Below are 17,873 nucleotides of genomic sequence, written 5' to 3'. Positions count from 1 at the left end.
GTTTGAGAAAAGTCTCGGGATGTTTTATTCACACAATGGAAGTCGTAACAAAAACTGTTTGGTTACCAGCTTTCTTCAAAATGTTGTGTTCTGCATAAGAAAGTAAGTCATAAATGATAACGGATTTTAAATTTTTGAGGTAACTATCCCTTTAACGTCTGATTATTCAAAAATGATGTCACCACCTGTTTTTATAGTCAATGGTCACCACAGATTAAAATATGGCAAATGTTTTTTTTTAAAACATGTTTTATTAGTCACATTTATTCATTTTACAACTTTAAATTTGCATTCAAAATTGCATGTTAAAACATCTTTATTAGTGTGAAATCGACATTTACACCTTATTTATAATACAGTTTTTTTGATCTCTTTGGTACTAATTTCACAAGGTGTTCTTTTTCAAAACTCTTAGTACAAAAATCCAAACTGATCACGCTTGTGCCTGTCATTCTTTTTTTCAAAACCTGATGTAATACTTTTATTCAGTTGCACATATCTTCAGTCCACATAATCATGGTTTCAAACACAAGATTATTGTAATATGTAATGACAACATTTGGTTTAATCACCGAAATACAACAGTATGATCTTCTTTCAGTTTAGTACGGCCTTAGTGCTAAAATAAGTATGCTACAGTACTGTAAAAGACAGATTAGAGTTTTCATAATAGGCAATACTTAGATTACCCAACTTTTACAGAAAGAAATTTCCAGTATTTACACCCCCACGTTTATATATAGTGACCAATTGTGATTACCACTATGTGAACTCAATTAGCAATAATGAGTATTCATCATGTGTGGTTACATGAAATTTAGATGTTTGCACAAAAACACATTTTTTTTTATTATGGATCTCAAAATCCATATACTGCATAGCTAACAAACCTATTTAAAATGTACAGGTTTACCAAGCGGTTCAGTGATTAACCATTAAGAGCAGTTGGATTAAGTGTTGGTCAAATGTATTTACTCAAATCAGAAGAGAAGTATATCAAAAGAATTGTGAGCATTGCATTGTGAAAGACAAGTACTTCATATGAAAGGTATTTCTTTGATGACACACTGATTAGGTGTGGTGAAAAAGTTAATGTGTAATTTTGTGACTTGTACTTAGTCAACTGAACATGTGATTGGATGTTTGAAAAAACAGCCTTTTTGATGATCTGCTTTGAATTTTGTACTAACAGTTGTGAGGTTTTACCACATACTTGAGATAATAGTACCAAAGCGATCAACAAAACTTGTAATAAACAAATTACATGCATTAAATGACCATAATTGTTTATAATAGTAAGAAAAAAAAAAACAATTCAGCTAAAAAGCACTCATTTTAACACAGGTTGGTATTAGTCACTCATTGTTTCATTAATGAAAGTGCATTGATTAATTATTCAGTATATCCAGCATTAAAAGCTAAAGCTAAAAAGTGGCACCAAATTGCAGTGCAAAAATGACGAAGAGTTTCTTGGACCAAACTCACACAACTGATTGAGCCATTGCTTCTATGTGGGCCAAACATAGTTGAGTGTTGAGCAACAGCTTTTACACTCTTTTAAGGATGTCAACCTACGAAAAATCACATTTAACAGCGATCGGAGAATGTATTTTAAAATTCCACACATCATCTTGCAAACTCGTGTTTTGTTTACAGCCTTTTGCATTACTGTTCCTTAAGAAACTGTTGGTGAGCTTCTCTATCTCTAGGCCTTCAAAGCGTTGAGTATAGCCTTCAGAATGGCAGCTACCGCTACAGCACCAGGGTCAGGCTGGGTCAGATGTTCAGACGCAATGTAACTGGCACGTCCAGCCCTTGCAGTGAGATTGCGGGTAGATTCCGCCCCCAGATCGGCTTTCTGTAACAGATAAGCAAGAGGCTAATATTATAGATGGAAGAAATTATGAGAAAACAGGAAAGCAAAAAATGGTTAAAGAGGTATTAAAGTCCATACCTCCACTGCTGATTGTAGTATAGCTATGTGGCCATCAGGAGGCGCCGTGGAAAGTTTCATCAGCTCTTCCACAGCAGGGCACAGTGCATCAAGCTAAAAGATAACACACAAGGTCAGTTTTATCACTGATTTGTAGAACTATAAAAGACTCAATTTAATCAAGGTCCTAGGATAAGACTATTTCAAAACACTGCTCAAGTAGATTTTTATTTGTGTCAGGGATCAATTATTACAAAAAAAAGAAAAAAAAAAGAAATCCATTTTCGACATTCACAAAAAGTAGTGTTGATCAATACTATATTACACATTTACCCAATAAACTTATGATTATTAAATAAACAATATATTCTGAAATGTAAACAGGGATCTACACTACTGTTCAAAGGTCTTGGGTCAGTATGATTTTTTAAAAGAAATTTATTTTATTTTATTCAGCAAGGACTCATTAAATTACTTAAATATGACAGTAAAGACTTTTACATTGTTTATTTTATTTTATTTTTTTCAAATTAATGCTGTTCTTTTGAACTTTATATTCATCAAAGTATCCTTAAAAAAAAACACTGTTTTTCACAAAAAATATTAAGCAGCACAACTGTTTTCAGCATTACCAAAATAAAAAAAAAAGTTCCTTGAGCAACATATCAGCGTATTGTAATGATTTCTGAAGGATCATATGAGAATGAAGACTGGAGTAAAAATGCAAAAAAAAAAAAACTTTTAAACGATAACGTAATTCATGAATTCATGCATATGTCACCTAATCTACATTTACTTTTTAATAACTCAGATTACCAATTTGTATACAACAATTGCTACAACTAAAATATGACTCTTAATTCCATTATACCAATCATACCATGGTCCGGTCCCCTGGTTCAGCTCCTCCATATCTGTTGGAAAGCAAGGAAATATTTATATGTGCAATAAAATCTTTATACTTTATACACATCGTCAAGTTCACAGTTACATTCTAGTATAAAGGAAAACAATTCAGACTGAAAGTGTTCAGCTAATATTTGTCACTGACCTCTTCATGGCTTCTGTCCCGGCATGCAACGCCTTTGCCCAAGCTGCACCATCACTGCTTTGCATTAGATGAGGGGCAGCCGCAGACAAAAAGATGCAGTATAACTGGGGAGAAAAAGATCAAGCGTACTTTGATAATTTCATGAGAAAGACAATTTTTTTTTTGAGTAATAAATCAGCTCAAGCACTGGTTTAGTAAGTCAAGTGTTTGAACCTGAAGTATATTCACATACCGCCCCTGATGATCCTCCCATGCTTTGCTGAACCAACAGAGCAAGATCTGCTAGAAGCTTGCCAAGGTTCCCAGGGATCCTGCTAGTGTGGAGCCACTCCTGAACGGCTGAAGTAGACAACATTTAGAGATCAAGTAAATCAATAATTTTAACAGCATAATACATTAACACAAAATTACCCAACATGTTGGTTTACATGATTGTGAACCAGTATGTTTGTTTAAATTAAAATGTTTTACCATTAGCTAAGAGAGCATGTGTGCTCCCACAATCTCCATCTCCTGCTGCACGGTCCAAAGCATTGAGTTCCTCTTGGTGCTGCAGGAGGATCTTGCACACGGACTCCAACACCAGACGAATGACTGAAGACAGCGAACCTGTGGATCAGCACCACTGTGTTGAAGTGCTTCAAGTATATACACTACCATTCAAAAGTTTGAGTTCAGTAAGACATTTCTTTCAAAGAAATTATTACTTTTATTTGACAAGGAAGTAATAAATTGATCCCAGTGACCGTAAAGACATATACTATAATGTTATAAAAGATTTCTAATTCACATAAATGCTTTTCTTGAGCTTTCTATTCATCAAAGAATCCTAATTAATCGATTAAAATACAAAACTAATTGCTACTTTGGATTGTAATACCTCTGTATTTTTGATCAAACACATGCAGTCATGGTGAGCAAAAGAGATTCAAAAACATTTAAAAATTTAACCAACCATAACCTTTTAAATGGGATATGATTTGTCAAAAAATATTTAACCATGTTAATTTTCATTACAAATATTATATTTATATTACTAATGAAATAATAAGGTTTAAATTGTATATTTAAATCTGAACTACATTAAATGAAATGCAAATAAACTGAGGAATATATGACTGAAATTTGAACAATTAATAAATGGATTGTCTCTCTGTCTCTTCCCTACCTTCATTATAATTATCTGAAGCTGCAGCAAGTTTTTCTTCAGGTTTGATGAACATGTTCCTCCCACTCACAGAGCTTGTGCTGAGGTTAGGCCAGGCCGGGGCTGTGGTTTTAGCATCTGAGAAACACAAATCAGAGATACTTTACTATATATGCACTGCACTACACACACATATATATATATATATATACACATGTACACACATATATACAGTATATACATATATTCACTACATTTTCAATTCAGACTCAGAGTATACTGGCAATTGAGCAATTTCTTTGGCAGGGAAACATTGTCCATGCATTTAATTTGGTATAATTTTAGCTATATCTGTCATATTACTCTATTTTTGAGAATAAACAAATGATTGCAATCTCATCCAGGTAAATATGCTTGTAAAATTGGTTTTAAACAGAACACACCAAACAGTCTGAGCATCTCTTCATCGACCTTCATTAAAGAAAGAGACATTCCCACCATCTCCAGTGATGTCATAAATGATCCCGCCATCACCCTGACAACCAGCACACCACGCTCCTCTGAAAATGACAACCATCGAATCAGACACAGTCAATGCCTGTTAGGGACATCTCATTTTATAAATACAACAGTTTCCAAAACTCATTAAAAAAACTTAACAGTATAGTAAAATTCAAATATTAGGATATAACAAGATTATTTGAATAATCTATTTATGTAAAAAAAAAAAAAAAAAAAAAAAAAAAATTTTTATATATACACACACATATATATATATATATATATAAAATAATGTTTTGTGCTACTTGAGTCTCACCTAGGCAGTGTACAGCCACTTTAGAAACCACAGCTATTTCCAAACATGAGAGTCCACCAAGATTATTCACACACAGCACCACCTTGTCTCCTGTGTATTTAAACCACACAAATACACGTTTAAATACACATTCATGCAAACGCAGTAAACGCACCTTCAGAATCAACTCTGTGCTGACCATTTACACATCTTACCTGATTTCAAGGACAGATGTGATTTGCTCGAGGAATCGGTTATGTGACTTATTATAGTTTGCACAACTTCATCAGCAGAGGCCACCTGTGTGAAAAAAAGAAAGAAAAAAACATCAATCTGAAAGACCATACACTGCTCTTCATTGTAGAGATTATTGGTAACACTTTATTTTAGGGTCTCTTAATTATTTATTAGCATGCATATTATTCATTTTTCTTTAGGACTCTTCATCCCTAATCCTACCCAGTACCTAAACTTAACTATCTTACTAACTATTAATAAGCAGCAAATTAGGAATTTATTGAGGGAAAAGTCATCATTAATATTGAATAAGTGTTCCCTATTCTAAAGTGTTACCAGATTATCGGCACGTTGAACATACTCACTTTTGATCTCTTAATACCTGGTTCTCCATGGATCCCTATATAAATAAATATGTTTTTTTTAATTAATAAATATAAAATATACATACATGCATTAAAATGATCAAAAGTGACAGTAAACAGACTTATAATATTGCAAAAGATTCCCAGTTCAGATAAATGTTTTTTTTTTTACTTTCTATTCATCACAGTTTCCACAAAAATATTAACAAGTATTTTCACATTGATAGCAATAATAAATGTTTCTTATGCACCAAATCAGCATACACTGGAGACTGGAGTAATGATGCTGAAAATTCAGCTTTGCCATTACAGGATTTAATTTTTTTTTAATTTATTCAAACAGATAACAGATATGTTAAATTGTAATAATGTTTCACAACATTACTGTTTTCGCTGTATTTTTGATCAAATAAATGCAGCCTTGGTGAGCAAAAGAGACTTTTTAAAAATAACATTTAAAAAAATATGTATGTATACTTACTACTAAATAAATTATTTTCACTCTTTAGATATTAATCTCTCTTACCCAGTCCCAGCTCCATCTCTCCTGGTGGAAGCTGGAAAGATGGAAGGCATCCAGGCACACTGCATGGAGACAGACTAACACCCAGCGTGCCTGTAAAAACACCAAAATATTTAAATATAGGGCAGCGGATGTACATCCACACCAGAAACAAATTTAATGCAGGACTGCAACATTTAATCTAAACAACCCAGATAGTACTACGCTCACCAATATTTTTTGTTGCTTTGTTAACCCGTGCTACGATTTCATCCAATGGACAGCCTTTCTCTGCCAGAGCTCCAGCTATCTAAAAATAAAAAAGCACTCCTTAAAATAAACTTGCCATAATTGATGATTACAATTCATTAATGTTGCCACTTAAACTCCTTATGGTACCTTATGAATTAACACAGTTCCACACAAGCCTCTCCTGCCGGCCTTGCTGGGCTGAGCGAAGGCGCAGTCATCGGCCACAATGACCATGTCCACCTGCACGCCCTGCAACCGGGCCTGTTCAACAGCTATGCCAAAGTTTAGGCGGTCACCTGTGTAGTTCTTCACAATGAGCAGGACTCCCGAAGCACCTCCCTTCCAGAGAGTCAGAATGGCGGCCAGCACACTGCCTGGAGGAGGAGACGCAAATACTGCCCCCGCCACAGCTCCGGACAGCATTCCCACACCAATGTAACCTGAGTGAGAGTGAGATTTGTCAAATGTCATAATAGTTCAAAATAGCAGACCATAATAAGTGTCTGTCACATGCATACATGTACACTACTAATCAAAAGTTTGGGGTCGGTAAGATTGCTAACCAAGGCTGCATTTATTTGCTCAAAAATACAGATTAAAAAAAAAACTTAAAAAAAATGTCAAATTGTGAAATATTATTACAATTTAAAATTACTGTTTTATTTGAATATATTTTAAAATGTAATTTATTCCAGTGATGACAAAACCTGAATTTCCAGCAGCCATTACTTTGGTCTTCAGTGTCACATGATCCTTCAGAAATCATTGTAATAATGCTGATTTGCTGCTAAAGAATATTTCTTATTATTAACAATTCTGAAAACAGTTGTGCTGCTTAATAATTTTGTGGAACAAAAATGTAAAATAAAAAGACTAAGCAAAATTAATCTGTAACAAAAAAGTATTTTTATCCAAGGCTGTGTAGGATATATAGAGACAGTCTTTTACATATATATGCAACAAAATGATGCTAAAAGGACTTATAAATGAAATTTCATTCCATTGCATTACTCCATATCATGTATGTTACCCACACATTTGACTATCACGTTCTAATCACTCACTGTGCATGTCCTTTCGAATAACTACTGAATAGTTTATAGGTTTATATTCGAGTTTGGTATGCATGTGTGTGAAAAGTCCTACTTGAAACGTTTCTATCAATCAATTCTTTGTAAAAATGTATCAGTTTCTTGTTATAGAAACCATTGTGCAAATTATGCTCTGCAAGAGTGGGAAAATTCGGATCATGTGACTAATAAGATAACATGTTGATTTCTGTATTGGGAGAAGGAGAAATGTAGTAACACCCCGAGCTAAGACAATGTCTAATTAGTCAAGACACCAATTGGGATGTGTCCAAAAGCTGAGTTTAAAAGCTCAGGACACAATCAAATTTAGTTTTTTGTCATGGCTTTTTGCCTTCAAGTTCTTCGAGCCCTTCCCAGTGTGCTCTGGCTTGCACCATTCTTCAGCCAATGCCCAACCACTGGCTCTGAACACCTACTAGACTTCCAGCGAATCAACAACCTGGGGAACCCCCTTTTTACCAGAGGATCACCGAAGGAAACCCCCAACAGATTTCATTGACGGATTAAATCCCCTCTGATTCTAGCTGAACTGGTGCATTTAAAGGTGCTGTATGTAGGATTGACACCGAGTGGTTGAACTAGGTATTGCAGTCCAAATTCTAAATATTGGAGAGGGTTTTTTCACCCGGCCCCTCCTCCTCTGACTTGACTCACATGCAGGTCACCAGATTGACGACACAAACAGGAACGAACGCACTTGACAACGAATGAAATGAAATACGCTGTAACAAAACACAAACAGACATTCTGGGCCGGAACACACAATTGGATAAACTGGCAGAGGGCGGGTTTCACAAACCAAAACAAAGACAGACATTCCAGCCTGGAACGCACATTTTCAAAGGAGAATAACTGACTGCAGCATTGTTTTTCAGATAAACAAGTATGTTAACTTAGCATGTTTCTTAAATATCTGCAAAAATATTGTTATTTTTATGCTTTAGTAGAGTCAAAATCTTACATACAGCACCTTTAATATAAAGTTTAATAGCCTCATTGAGAAACTCAATGCGAGGGTTAATTAAATGATTGATGGTTGTTCAGATCTAAGCAATTGCATACACTGCTATAAACTGGGGATTCACATTTTCACTCTGTTTAAAATTATTCTTTCCTCACTTTCTCTCTTTCTGCAACTTGTGTGAATGTTTGAGTGCGTGTGTTTATGTGTTAAAGAGCAGGTCATATGGGTTTTTGAAAAATATCTCTTTTGCAGTTTATAATGTAGCTATCCTTAAATGAAAACAATCTGCAAAGTTGTTAATCAAAAAAGTGCATGATAAATAAAGATATTGTCTCTCAAAAGAGAGAGTCAGTTCTGAATCGCCTCAACGAGTGGTTATATTTTCAAATCTTTTGCTTGTTACAGGTATATGTCACTGGGTAACATATTTGCATAATCCCTGCCTGCCCGCGAAATACGAACAGAGTCTGACCTGCCCACAAACACTTATGCTATTAGTGTGTTTACATGATGTTGAGAAGACGCTATTCTCAAGGATACCACAGAAATACAACTCAAAGCTTTTGTTTTGTGCTTGTCATTTTATCAAGGACTGCTTCTCTAATCTTGGCTTTTATCTTCGTTGGCTTCTAATCTTCCTTCTTAATTTGGACTAACAAGATCTCCAAACCACAAACTGTAAGTACAATTGATACGTTATGTGTACGTTTTCAATTGGGTGCTCAAAAAAAAGTTTTTGTGCTAATACAGTATGTGATGTATACCTAGAGCAGCTTTAGGTTTCCAGGTAAAGCCCAATATTACGGTCTTACCGAAGTAGTTCTGATAATTCGCTGTGAACCTATTATTTCCTAAGAGTGTTCCTTGATTCCTCAATTATTGTAGACTTATGTTGTTCTAATTACTTTGCTTAATAATAAAGAATGTAGTGTAGCACACAGACTTTATAATCATTGTGAAATTGCTGTTTATTTTGCTGCACCGGCCGTTATAGGGTTAATGTGGGAGAGTCGAGCGAGTTATCAGGCTGCTGCACCTGTGATACTGTTCTGCGTTTTGATTAAAAGTTATGACAGAGCTTGTCTTTCATTATTCAAACATTACAGTAGACATATTTTGGTTTAGCACTCGGCTAACGTATACACCATGTGTTCACAGTTTAGCACCTAAACTTTAGCTGTAGGCACGATTCGCTTACATAAGTGTTTTTGTATTTTATGACATTATTATAAGAATGGATTGGAGCACTATATTGTTTTATGTAAAGGTGCTTTGTCAATGGTAGCACTGGCTAACTGGCTCAAAGACTCCTCTCTGTGCCAATCACAATAGGCTTGTCCAGCTGACCAATCAGAGCAGAGTAGGCCTATGGAAGGGAGGGGTTTGCTCCGAACTTACTTGGAACGAATCGTTTCGAAATCATAGGCAAATGACTTTAATATTAAATGTATATTCTGAGAAAATTACAATGTTTTCTGACAATAGATGCATTTAAACCTGTTGTTGGTCCCTCCAACACAATATAAGGACATTTTAAAATACCATATGACCTGCTGTTTAAGGCCCCAATATACTCAAAACAAAGTTCTTTTTCATTCTTCGTTTAGGAGTAAAACGAAGTTGGAAATACATGAGCAGCGGGCACCCATTTAGACATACATTTTATTAACTGGATTCTGTGTTGCTGAGAAAACTCACTTGACAAAAGGTTCACCGCAGCCCCTGAGTTCAACATGGCAGAATCAGAAATCTCATTGAAAAGGGTTATGCTAACAGGTACAGTGACACACATCTTAGCATTGAGTGCCTGAATGGTAACACTCACTCGTGAAGAAGAATCTTTCGCCTGACGTGATGGACAAGAGAATCTCATATGGCCCAATTCGCCACAGTAAAGGCAGAGTCTTAGATTTATACGTCGCTTTCTTCGGGAGAGATATGATATGAACCGACTTGCATGGGTTCAGCATGATCGGACGACATCACAGGCAATGCTCAGTTGAGGTAATATGACATGGGTCTGCGAGCTCGAAGTAGATAATCGATCTGGATTGTGAGTTCAATAAATTGGTCAAGATTTTACCTTCATCACGGTATGCCAGCTCGTTCTATAGATCATGATTCAAATAATTTCTGAAAAGCACTTTATGTGTGTCCTCCACCCAAGTGGTCTGGGCAGCGAGCATGCAAAAGCTCAATGCTTACTCCTCAGCGGTCCTTTTACCCTGAGTTAAGGCCAGCAAATGTTCGCCTGCACTTTTGCCATCTTTGGAATAATTGAGAACTTCCTAGAAGCATTACAGAAAGGCTTCGAATGAAGGAAATGATGTGCCGTTATCCCTCCAGATCACCGTCATCCATTCTAAAGCTTTTCCTGTGAGCAAAGAACACAAACAAAATCTTCTCGGCATCAGGAACATACAATGATGGTTGTTGACTGACGAACATGGTACATTGGAGAATAAGTCCTTTGCATTGGGGTGGATTACCGTCTTATTTCTCAAGGAATGCCAAATGGGGACTTACGGTGGTTGTGTGTCCTGGCGTGGATAAAATAGAGGCGTTGGTCTGGGGAGCAACATTCTCAGATGGGGTTACTTGGAGTGATTGTAGTGTTTTCACTACCTCCTCAGTGAAAGAGGTAAGTCTCTGGAGCTGGTGTTGATGAGTGGCAAGTTGTGAAGCTTGAGCAGACAGTTCAGAATACAGATCACTGCTGGATCGTGTGTTAATGAAGTCTTCTTTAATGAGGCATCACTATGGTTGGGATCCATCTGCAGCTTTATTTGAATCATGGTCATACGGGTTTAACATATGGTTAAACCACAAAAAAAGGCAGAATAACGGGGCAGGAAGAATCGTAATCGTAATCACAATTGCCCCATTGTGAAAACAAAAATGCACTGCATGATCACCCTTACGAAAAAGAAGTTTATTCAAGTGTGCTATTAGTATAATTCTTTTAAACAAAAAATAGGAAAGTATGCTTTTAGTTTACTTTTTATGTACTTCTCAGAAATATACTTAAAATGACATTTAAGTATACTTGACTTATACTTACAAAAAGTCTAAATATACTTGAACTTTACTTAAGTATACTTAATAAAATAAACTTGAAGTATACTACTTTTTGGTAAGGGCAATTATATATTAGAGTCACCTAAGAGGGTAATTCCCCTCATTTAAAATGAAATTCAGGCCCTGGATGAATGTCTGTAAAAATCCTGATTGGAGCATCACTATAATTAATTCTACATGATAAAAAGAAGGCTTCAAAATGATCGGTATCTGTGATCGTATCGGCAGATACTGCTTCCTGTGATCCAAAAATCCTGATCGGAGCACCCTTAGTTAATATCCGTTGCATTGTTGATGTTATTCGGCCCATTCAATTGACCACTGGCTGCAATTCTGTCAAAATACTTTCTTCCTCAGTGTGGAAAGGTCCACTTAGGAATATATCATATTTACTCTAACTTAACTCTAATATATAATATTTTGTCAGATGACCTTTATTTTTGTTCAAGTCAAAAAATTGTATATATTTTAAAACATTTGTAATGATTGATTCGGATTCCAAATAACTACATTAGGGTACACCAATCAATGTATTTTTAAGAGCTATATTAAGTAGAAAGATAAACATGGTCGTGTCTGTGCCAGCGAGAAAGAGACAAGAGAGTGGCTCTGTCCCAAATGGACACTTGCAAGGGTTTAAGGTACATTTGGGACAGGGCCAGAGAGCCAGTGACACACTCCGGACTTGTGGACTTCCTCAGAGTCCACACTTTGGTGATGTCATGTAGTGCAGACCTATAGGGCCCTTGGCGTGAGTCCACGAGGGCGCATTGAGAGATATTTTTGGGACAGACTCGATCGTCACGCCGGAAATAACGGTCTGGTTGTTTTTTGACAGGAGCTGCAGGTTCAGGGAATATGATGCCTATGTTCAATTTGAACTAAGATTACAATTTTAACACACAATAAACATGTGCGTGAGTTTCAGATGAATTTACAGGTTTAAATATAAATACTAGGTTTACATATGACTCAGTAAAGCCCTGATATTCGGTTCTATTTATGTAATGAATCATAATGCGATCATATTATTCAACGCGCTATTATTATGTTTGAGATATTAACCACTGGCTCGTCGACCATAATGTTTGTATAAACTGTAGGTTACAACTGGTAAAATGTACACCTAGGTCATAAAAACCGTAATGATACCTACACTTAAATATTTTCTTCTTAGCCATGTCATCAATTGCTCTTGAGCGAAATCTCCTCCCATCCGTTGTCTGATTGGCATTTCGCAAGGATTCCTGGGTAGCAGAGGTGTCAAGTAACGAAGTACAAATACTTCGTTACCTTACTTAAGTAGAAATTTTGGGTATCTATACTTTACTGGAGTAATTATTTTTCAGCCGACTTTTTACTTCTACTCCTTACATTTTCACGCAATTATCTGTACTTTCTACTTTTCTGTACTTTCTACACATTCTATCTTGTTTTCATTCCGGCTTGTCATCATTCAAAGAAAACAAAAACCCTATCGAGATAAATCACGCCATCCGGATGAAGTGAATTTGATTGTGGTTGGATGAGAAGTATAAACATATACCATTCCAACACCCTATTGGTTTGTACGCGATCCATCGCACCTGCACGTGACACAAATCACATCACACTCCAGCAAGGACATAGCCAGTGTTGGGTTCGTTTATCAAAAAATATATTTCTTAAAAGTTATTATTTTTCACTACTGGCTCATTTATCAAATGGGTGCTTTCTCTTCTTCCTCCGAAAATTAAGCTACTGTAGGTAGTTCGGGAGCGAGACTTTTGAAAAATAAGCGTTTGCGATTGACAACGGGATTGACAATGTTGTGATAAGTAGGCTATACCAACTTTGTAACTCGTTACCCCCCCCCCAACACTGGACATAGCAGACGTATGCAGCGAATACAGGAAGCTATCAATCGAGAAAGTATTAGGATTAAGAGTTATTTTTATTTTTTGATTCACCGCTTGGATTAATCATTCATTTTGACAGCACTAATGTTTATTGTATATAGACTACCATTCAAGGATAATTGTTACTAAGCCTGCACCAATTTTCTTGTCCATTGCCCTCGCAGATTCCTGCAGCTAAGCTTGGATGTACATTTACATTCCACTAAAGGTTATTGATGACATGCCTCTGAAGTTTGACTTTTTGCACCATTACAATACTATAGGCAACTAGTCATCATATCTCTAGTTCTTTAATGTATTTGCATTGTACTAAAGTGCCTTCATTTTCAATGGGCATATATGCGGCTGAAACAGGTAGCCTAGTGAATCCCAAATTTTTCAACATGAACATTTTAATATAACATTATAGTCATTATGGCCCATGGCCTTTAAAAAAAAAGTTTTTTTTGAGGAGGTGCGGTAGTGCACAATAGCGCGACCTAAGCTTTTGTTCTTAATGGATTTTTTTTTTCCTTACATTACTTTTACTTTTATACTTTAAGTAGTTTTGAAACCAGTACTTTTACACTTTTACTTGAGTAAAAAGCTTGAGTTGATACTTCAACTTCTACAAAAGTCTTTTTTAAACCCTAGTATCTATACTTCTACTTGAGTAATGAATGTGAATACTTTTGACACCAGTGCTGGGTAGTTAAAGTGTGCGGAGCCTGCATCTATGCGGGCTTCGCGGAAGACCGCTTCAAGGGTACAAAGGGGGCGCTGCTGAGCACACTTCAGAGCGTTTTTTTTTTTTTTTTTTTTTTTTTTTTTTTTTTTTTTTTTATTATTGCTTAATTTACATAACAAGACAGGGAACCAACATTGTAAGACACTTTCATATAGACCAGCACAGAGTTTACATTAAAGAACAAAAAAATAAAAATAAAAATAAATAAATAAATAAATAAAATAAAATAAAATACAACAAAAACACAATAACAAGGAGCAAGGATGAAACCAAAATTGTAGTCGATAAAGTTATTTAAAAAAATTTTTAAAATAATAGATATTTTGACAAAGAGAAGCATAACTTTTCCGATTTTCGATTAAGTTTTTTTGAGGCATTTTAAGCTCTGAAACATTTTAACAAACTCACATAAGAATATATTGAAGGAAGGTTTACATTTTTTCCATTTACAAGTATGTATATGATATTTACCCATCAACAAAACAAAATTCACAACATCAGAGAAGGATGAATTTAAATCACATTTAAAAAAGAGCACATCTTGCTGGGTTATAGGAGAAACTGTCTTCATTTTTACTGACAACCAGCTATGTATATCAAACCAAAATTTAGAAGAAACCTCACAGTAAAAGAAAAGGTGATCAAGTGTTTCAGGAAATGAAGAGCAGAAACCACAAGGATCCACATCGAAATGAAATCGTTTTTGTATAAGTCACTAACGGGATATATCCTAAACATAATTTTATAATGAGTCTCCTTGACCTTTGGAGCAACTGGGTAAGCCATATAACGGGTAAAAGCTTTGTCCCTTACTGAGGTTTCAACATCTCCCAGAAAATAACATTTATAATCACCAGTGATGATACGTTTAAGTTCTTTATAAATAAGTTTGTTATTACACTTATAGTCTAAGAGGTCAACATTACATATTTTCAAAGAGGGAAGAGAAACTACTGGTCTAGATAAAAGATCAGAAAAACTACTTTGAATTGTTCTTAACAATCCAGTAGGTATAGCATTGCATACCTTATTATAACCTTTTAATGTAATTTTAACTTTGTATTTACTAATGAAATCAATATAAGATAAGAAAAAGCCATTATCATCTAACAAATCATGAATAAAAAAAATACCTTGGCTAAACCAATCACTTTTAAACAGAGATTTTCTATTAATAATTACAACCCTGTTGTTCCAAAGAGTGGAGTTGTGAGGGGAAAAGTTATGGGTAAACATCATTTTCCAAAATAACAGTACTTGTTTATGAAAATTAGATACCTTCAGAGGAATTTTACAAGGGTCGAGATCACATCTCAACACAAAATCAAGGCCGCCAATTTTTTTAAAAAATGTGGTTAGGGAATATGGTACCATATTGAATGTGACTTTATTAAACACTCTTTCAACCATTTTATTCTGAATGTACCAAGAAGAGATTCAAAGTCAATGGCTCTCAAACCTCCATGTTCATACTCTTTTACCATATGAAATTTACGTAGATAATGCGTTTTATTTTTCCAAATAAATTTAAATAAGATTGAATTCACCGATTTAATTACTCTCGGGGCAGTATACAAGGCTTGAGATAAGTAAATAAGTTTGGATATTCCCTCAGTTTTAGTTAAGAGAATTCTACCCAATATAGATAGGTCTCGAGATAACCAATGATTTAAGGATTTTTTCATACTTTCTATTTTAGAGTTAAAATTTGAATGTTCTCTATTAACAACATTATTTGTAATCATAACCCCTAAATACTTAATCTCCTTTTTTTACTGGAATGCCCTCTATAACGTCTAAATTACAATTATGGATTGCCATTAATTCACATTTTTTAAAGTTTAGAGTCAGGCCTGATGCCTTTGAGAAAACAGAAATTTTTTCAATAACTAATGGAAGTACCTCTTTATTTTTAAGAAATAAAAGAGTGTCATCTGCAAATTGGCTTATAGTAAAGGTTCTACCAAGAATGTCTATGCCTATATTATCTTCAAAGTTTTTAATGAAATAAAGACATAAGTTCAACTGCAAGATTAAAAAGTAATGGTGAGACAGGGCATCCCTGACGAATTCCTCGTTTAATTTGGATTTTGGGTGATGAACCAACATTGAGAGAAACACTACTAAAAATATCATTATAAAACATGGAAATTACTTTACAAAACATAGGGCCAAAACCAAAAGTTTCTAAGGATCTAAACAAAAAGGAGTGTTCAAGGGTATCAAATGCCTTGAAGAAATCTAGAAATAGAAGTAAGCTTGTCTGGGGAATTAAAAAATTATAATCAAGCATATCAAGAACTAGTCTAATATGACTGTGAATACTTCTCCCTTTAATAAAAGCCGATTGTGTTTCACTGATAATTTCACCAATACCCTTTTTTAGTCTATTTGCAAAAAACATGAGAGAGCAGTTTGAAATCATTACATAAAAGAGTTATTGGTCTCCAATTGTCTAAAAATAATTTATCTTTGTTCGACTTTGGAGCTAGAATAATTAAACCGTGCTTCATTGATGGAGATAATTCAGCTTTATCTATACATTCCTTTAGTGCTTCAAAAAACTAAAATTCTTATTTCGTGCCAAAAATGTTTATATAGTTCTACTGTGATGCCATCAATACCTGGCGACTTTCCATTAGACATTTGCTTTATAGCAGTGTCTAATTCTGAAATCTCAATGTCAGCATCCATCATATTTCTAAAATCAGAGTCTATAATAGGAACTCTATCTTTTATAAAGGAAAAGAAGAGATCACAATCGCTTTCTGAAAATTTAGATTTATATAAATCGGTATAGAAGGAATATATGTAGTCATCAATTTGTGTTTTTTCTTGGCTTATACAATTATCAATGCTAAGTCTATTAATAGTTTTCAAAGCTTGTTTTTGTTTTTCTAGATTAAAGAAATATGAAGAATTTTTTTCCCCTTCCTCAATCCACCTGGCTCTAGATCGTATGAATGCCTTCAGAGCGTTAAAAGGCTGAATGGGACGGCCTACGGACTCGTCGAGCACGCGCAATTTAAGTCCACGTGACCGAAAGTCCACATGAAGTGCGCCATTTGGGACGGGGCCTGGAAGAGGGAGGTGCTGGTGTATCATGCATTACCTGCATGCGCGGGTTCGTGGCCGGATCCTCCTCCGGACAGGAGCGCTACCTTTCCCTTAATGCTCTCCAGATCGGACCGCAGCACAACTCTGTGGCCCTGCAGTAGCGCCAGACCCACGTTACTCCTGACGAGACCCTCCAAAGCCTCGTCCACGCACTTTTCAACCGAGTTCAATAATTTCCTCCGCACCTGCTCCGACCATAAAAAAATAATTTGAGACCTTTGCATGCTTAATTGCCACTATTCAGCAGTTACATACTGCTTTAAAATCATCACAGAGACAAAGGAATCTTAAAGTGTGTGTGCTCTGCTCAGTCAAAATTTAACTGTTTGTTTAAAGATTCATGCAGGAGAAACCGTTACATACCTCCATTATTGCCTGCATAACGTTCGCCCTTTGGCTATGATCACTTCCGCAAACAAGCGACTACTACTACTTCTTCTTCTTCTTCTTCTTCTTCTTTTTCTAGTGTTTTATGGCGGTTTGGCAAACCAGCGAAAAAGGTGCATTACCGCCACCTACTTGTGTGGAGTGTGCATAGATTTGGAAGAAAGAAACAAACCAAAAATAAATAAATAAAAGATAGATTCTACCTATTGTTCCTGTGTTTTTCAGGTATTTAAACAATATTTCATGCACTCTTGATTGCCTTGACCCATTTCCTAACCATACATTTAAAGAAATATTATCAACTCCCAGCCATCCTAATTCTTAAATT

At 35.3% G+C, this 17,873-nt stretch overlaps 1 protein-coding gene across 1 annotated transcript; it reads right to left on the bottom strand.

The window, feature by feature from the left end:
• Positions 1–231: 231 nt before the first annotated feature.
• On the bottom strand, positions 232–17,620 carry tkfc (triokinase/FMN cyclase). The gene is made up of 16 exons (XM_042759653.1): positions 17,522–17,620; positions 17,154–17,343; positions 6,431–6,723; positions 6,263–6,341; positions 6,056–6,145; positions 5,530–5,564; positions 5,143–5,227; positions 4,949–5,038; positions 4,575–4,691; positions 4,153–4,269; positions 3,456–3,593; positions 3,217–3,323; positions 2,985–3,088; positions 2,814–2,847; positions 1,955–2,047; positions 232–1,858 (listed from the first exon to the last, which is right to left on the bottom strand). The coding sequence occupies exons 1-16, from the start codon at positions 17,537–17,539 to the stop codon at positions 1,706–1,708; spliced, it is 1,743 nt and encodes a 580-aa protein (XP_042615587.1). The 5' UTR covers positions 17,540–17,620; the 3' UTR covers positions 232–1,705.
• Positions 17,621–17,873: the final 253 nt, after the last annotated feature.

This window comes from Cyprinus carpio, chromosome A7 (assembly GCF_018340385.1).
Source record: "Cyprinus carpio isolate SPL01 chromosome A7, ASM1834038v1, whole genome shotgun sequence".
NCBI lineage: Eukaryota > Metazoa > Chordata > Actinopteri > Cypriniformes > Cyprinidae > Cyprinus > Cyprinus carpio.
The sequence above is the reverse complement of the archived record's forward strand: the minus strand, read 5'-3'. Positions and strand labels throughout refer to the sequence as shown.

Coding starts and splice junctions, on each gene's coding strand:
- tkfc (XM_042759653.1), bottom strand. Junction 3,324..3,455: donor ACATGCTCTCTTAGCTAATG/GTAAAACATTTT, acceptor TGTCTACTTCAG/CCGTTCAGGAGTGGCTCCAC. Junction 1,859..1,954: donor TACTACAATCAGCAGTGGAG/GTATGGACTTTA, acceptor TATCTGTTACAG/AAAGCCGATCTGGGGGCGGA.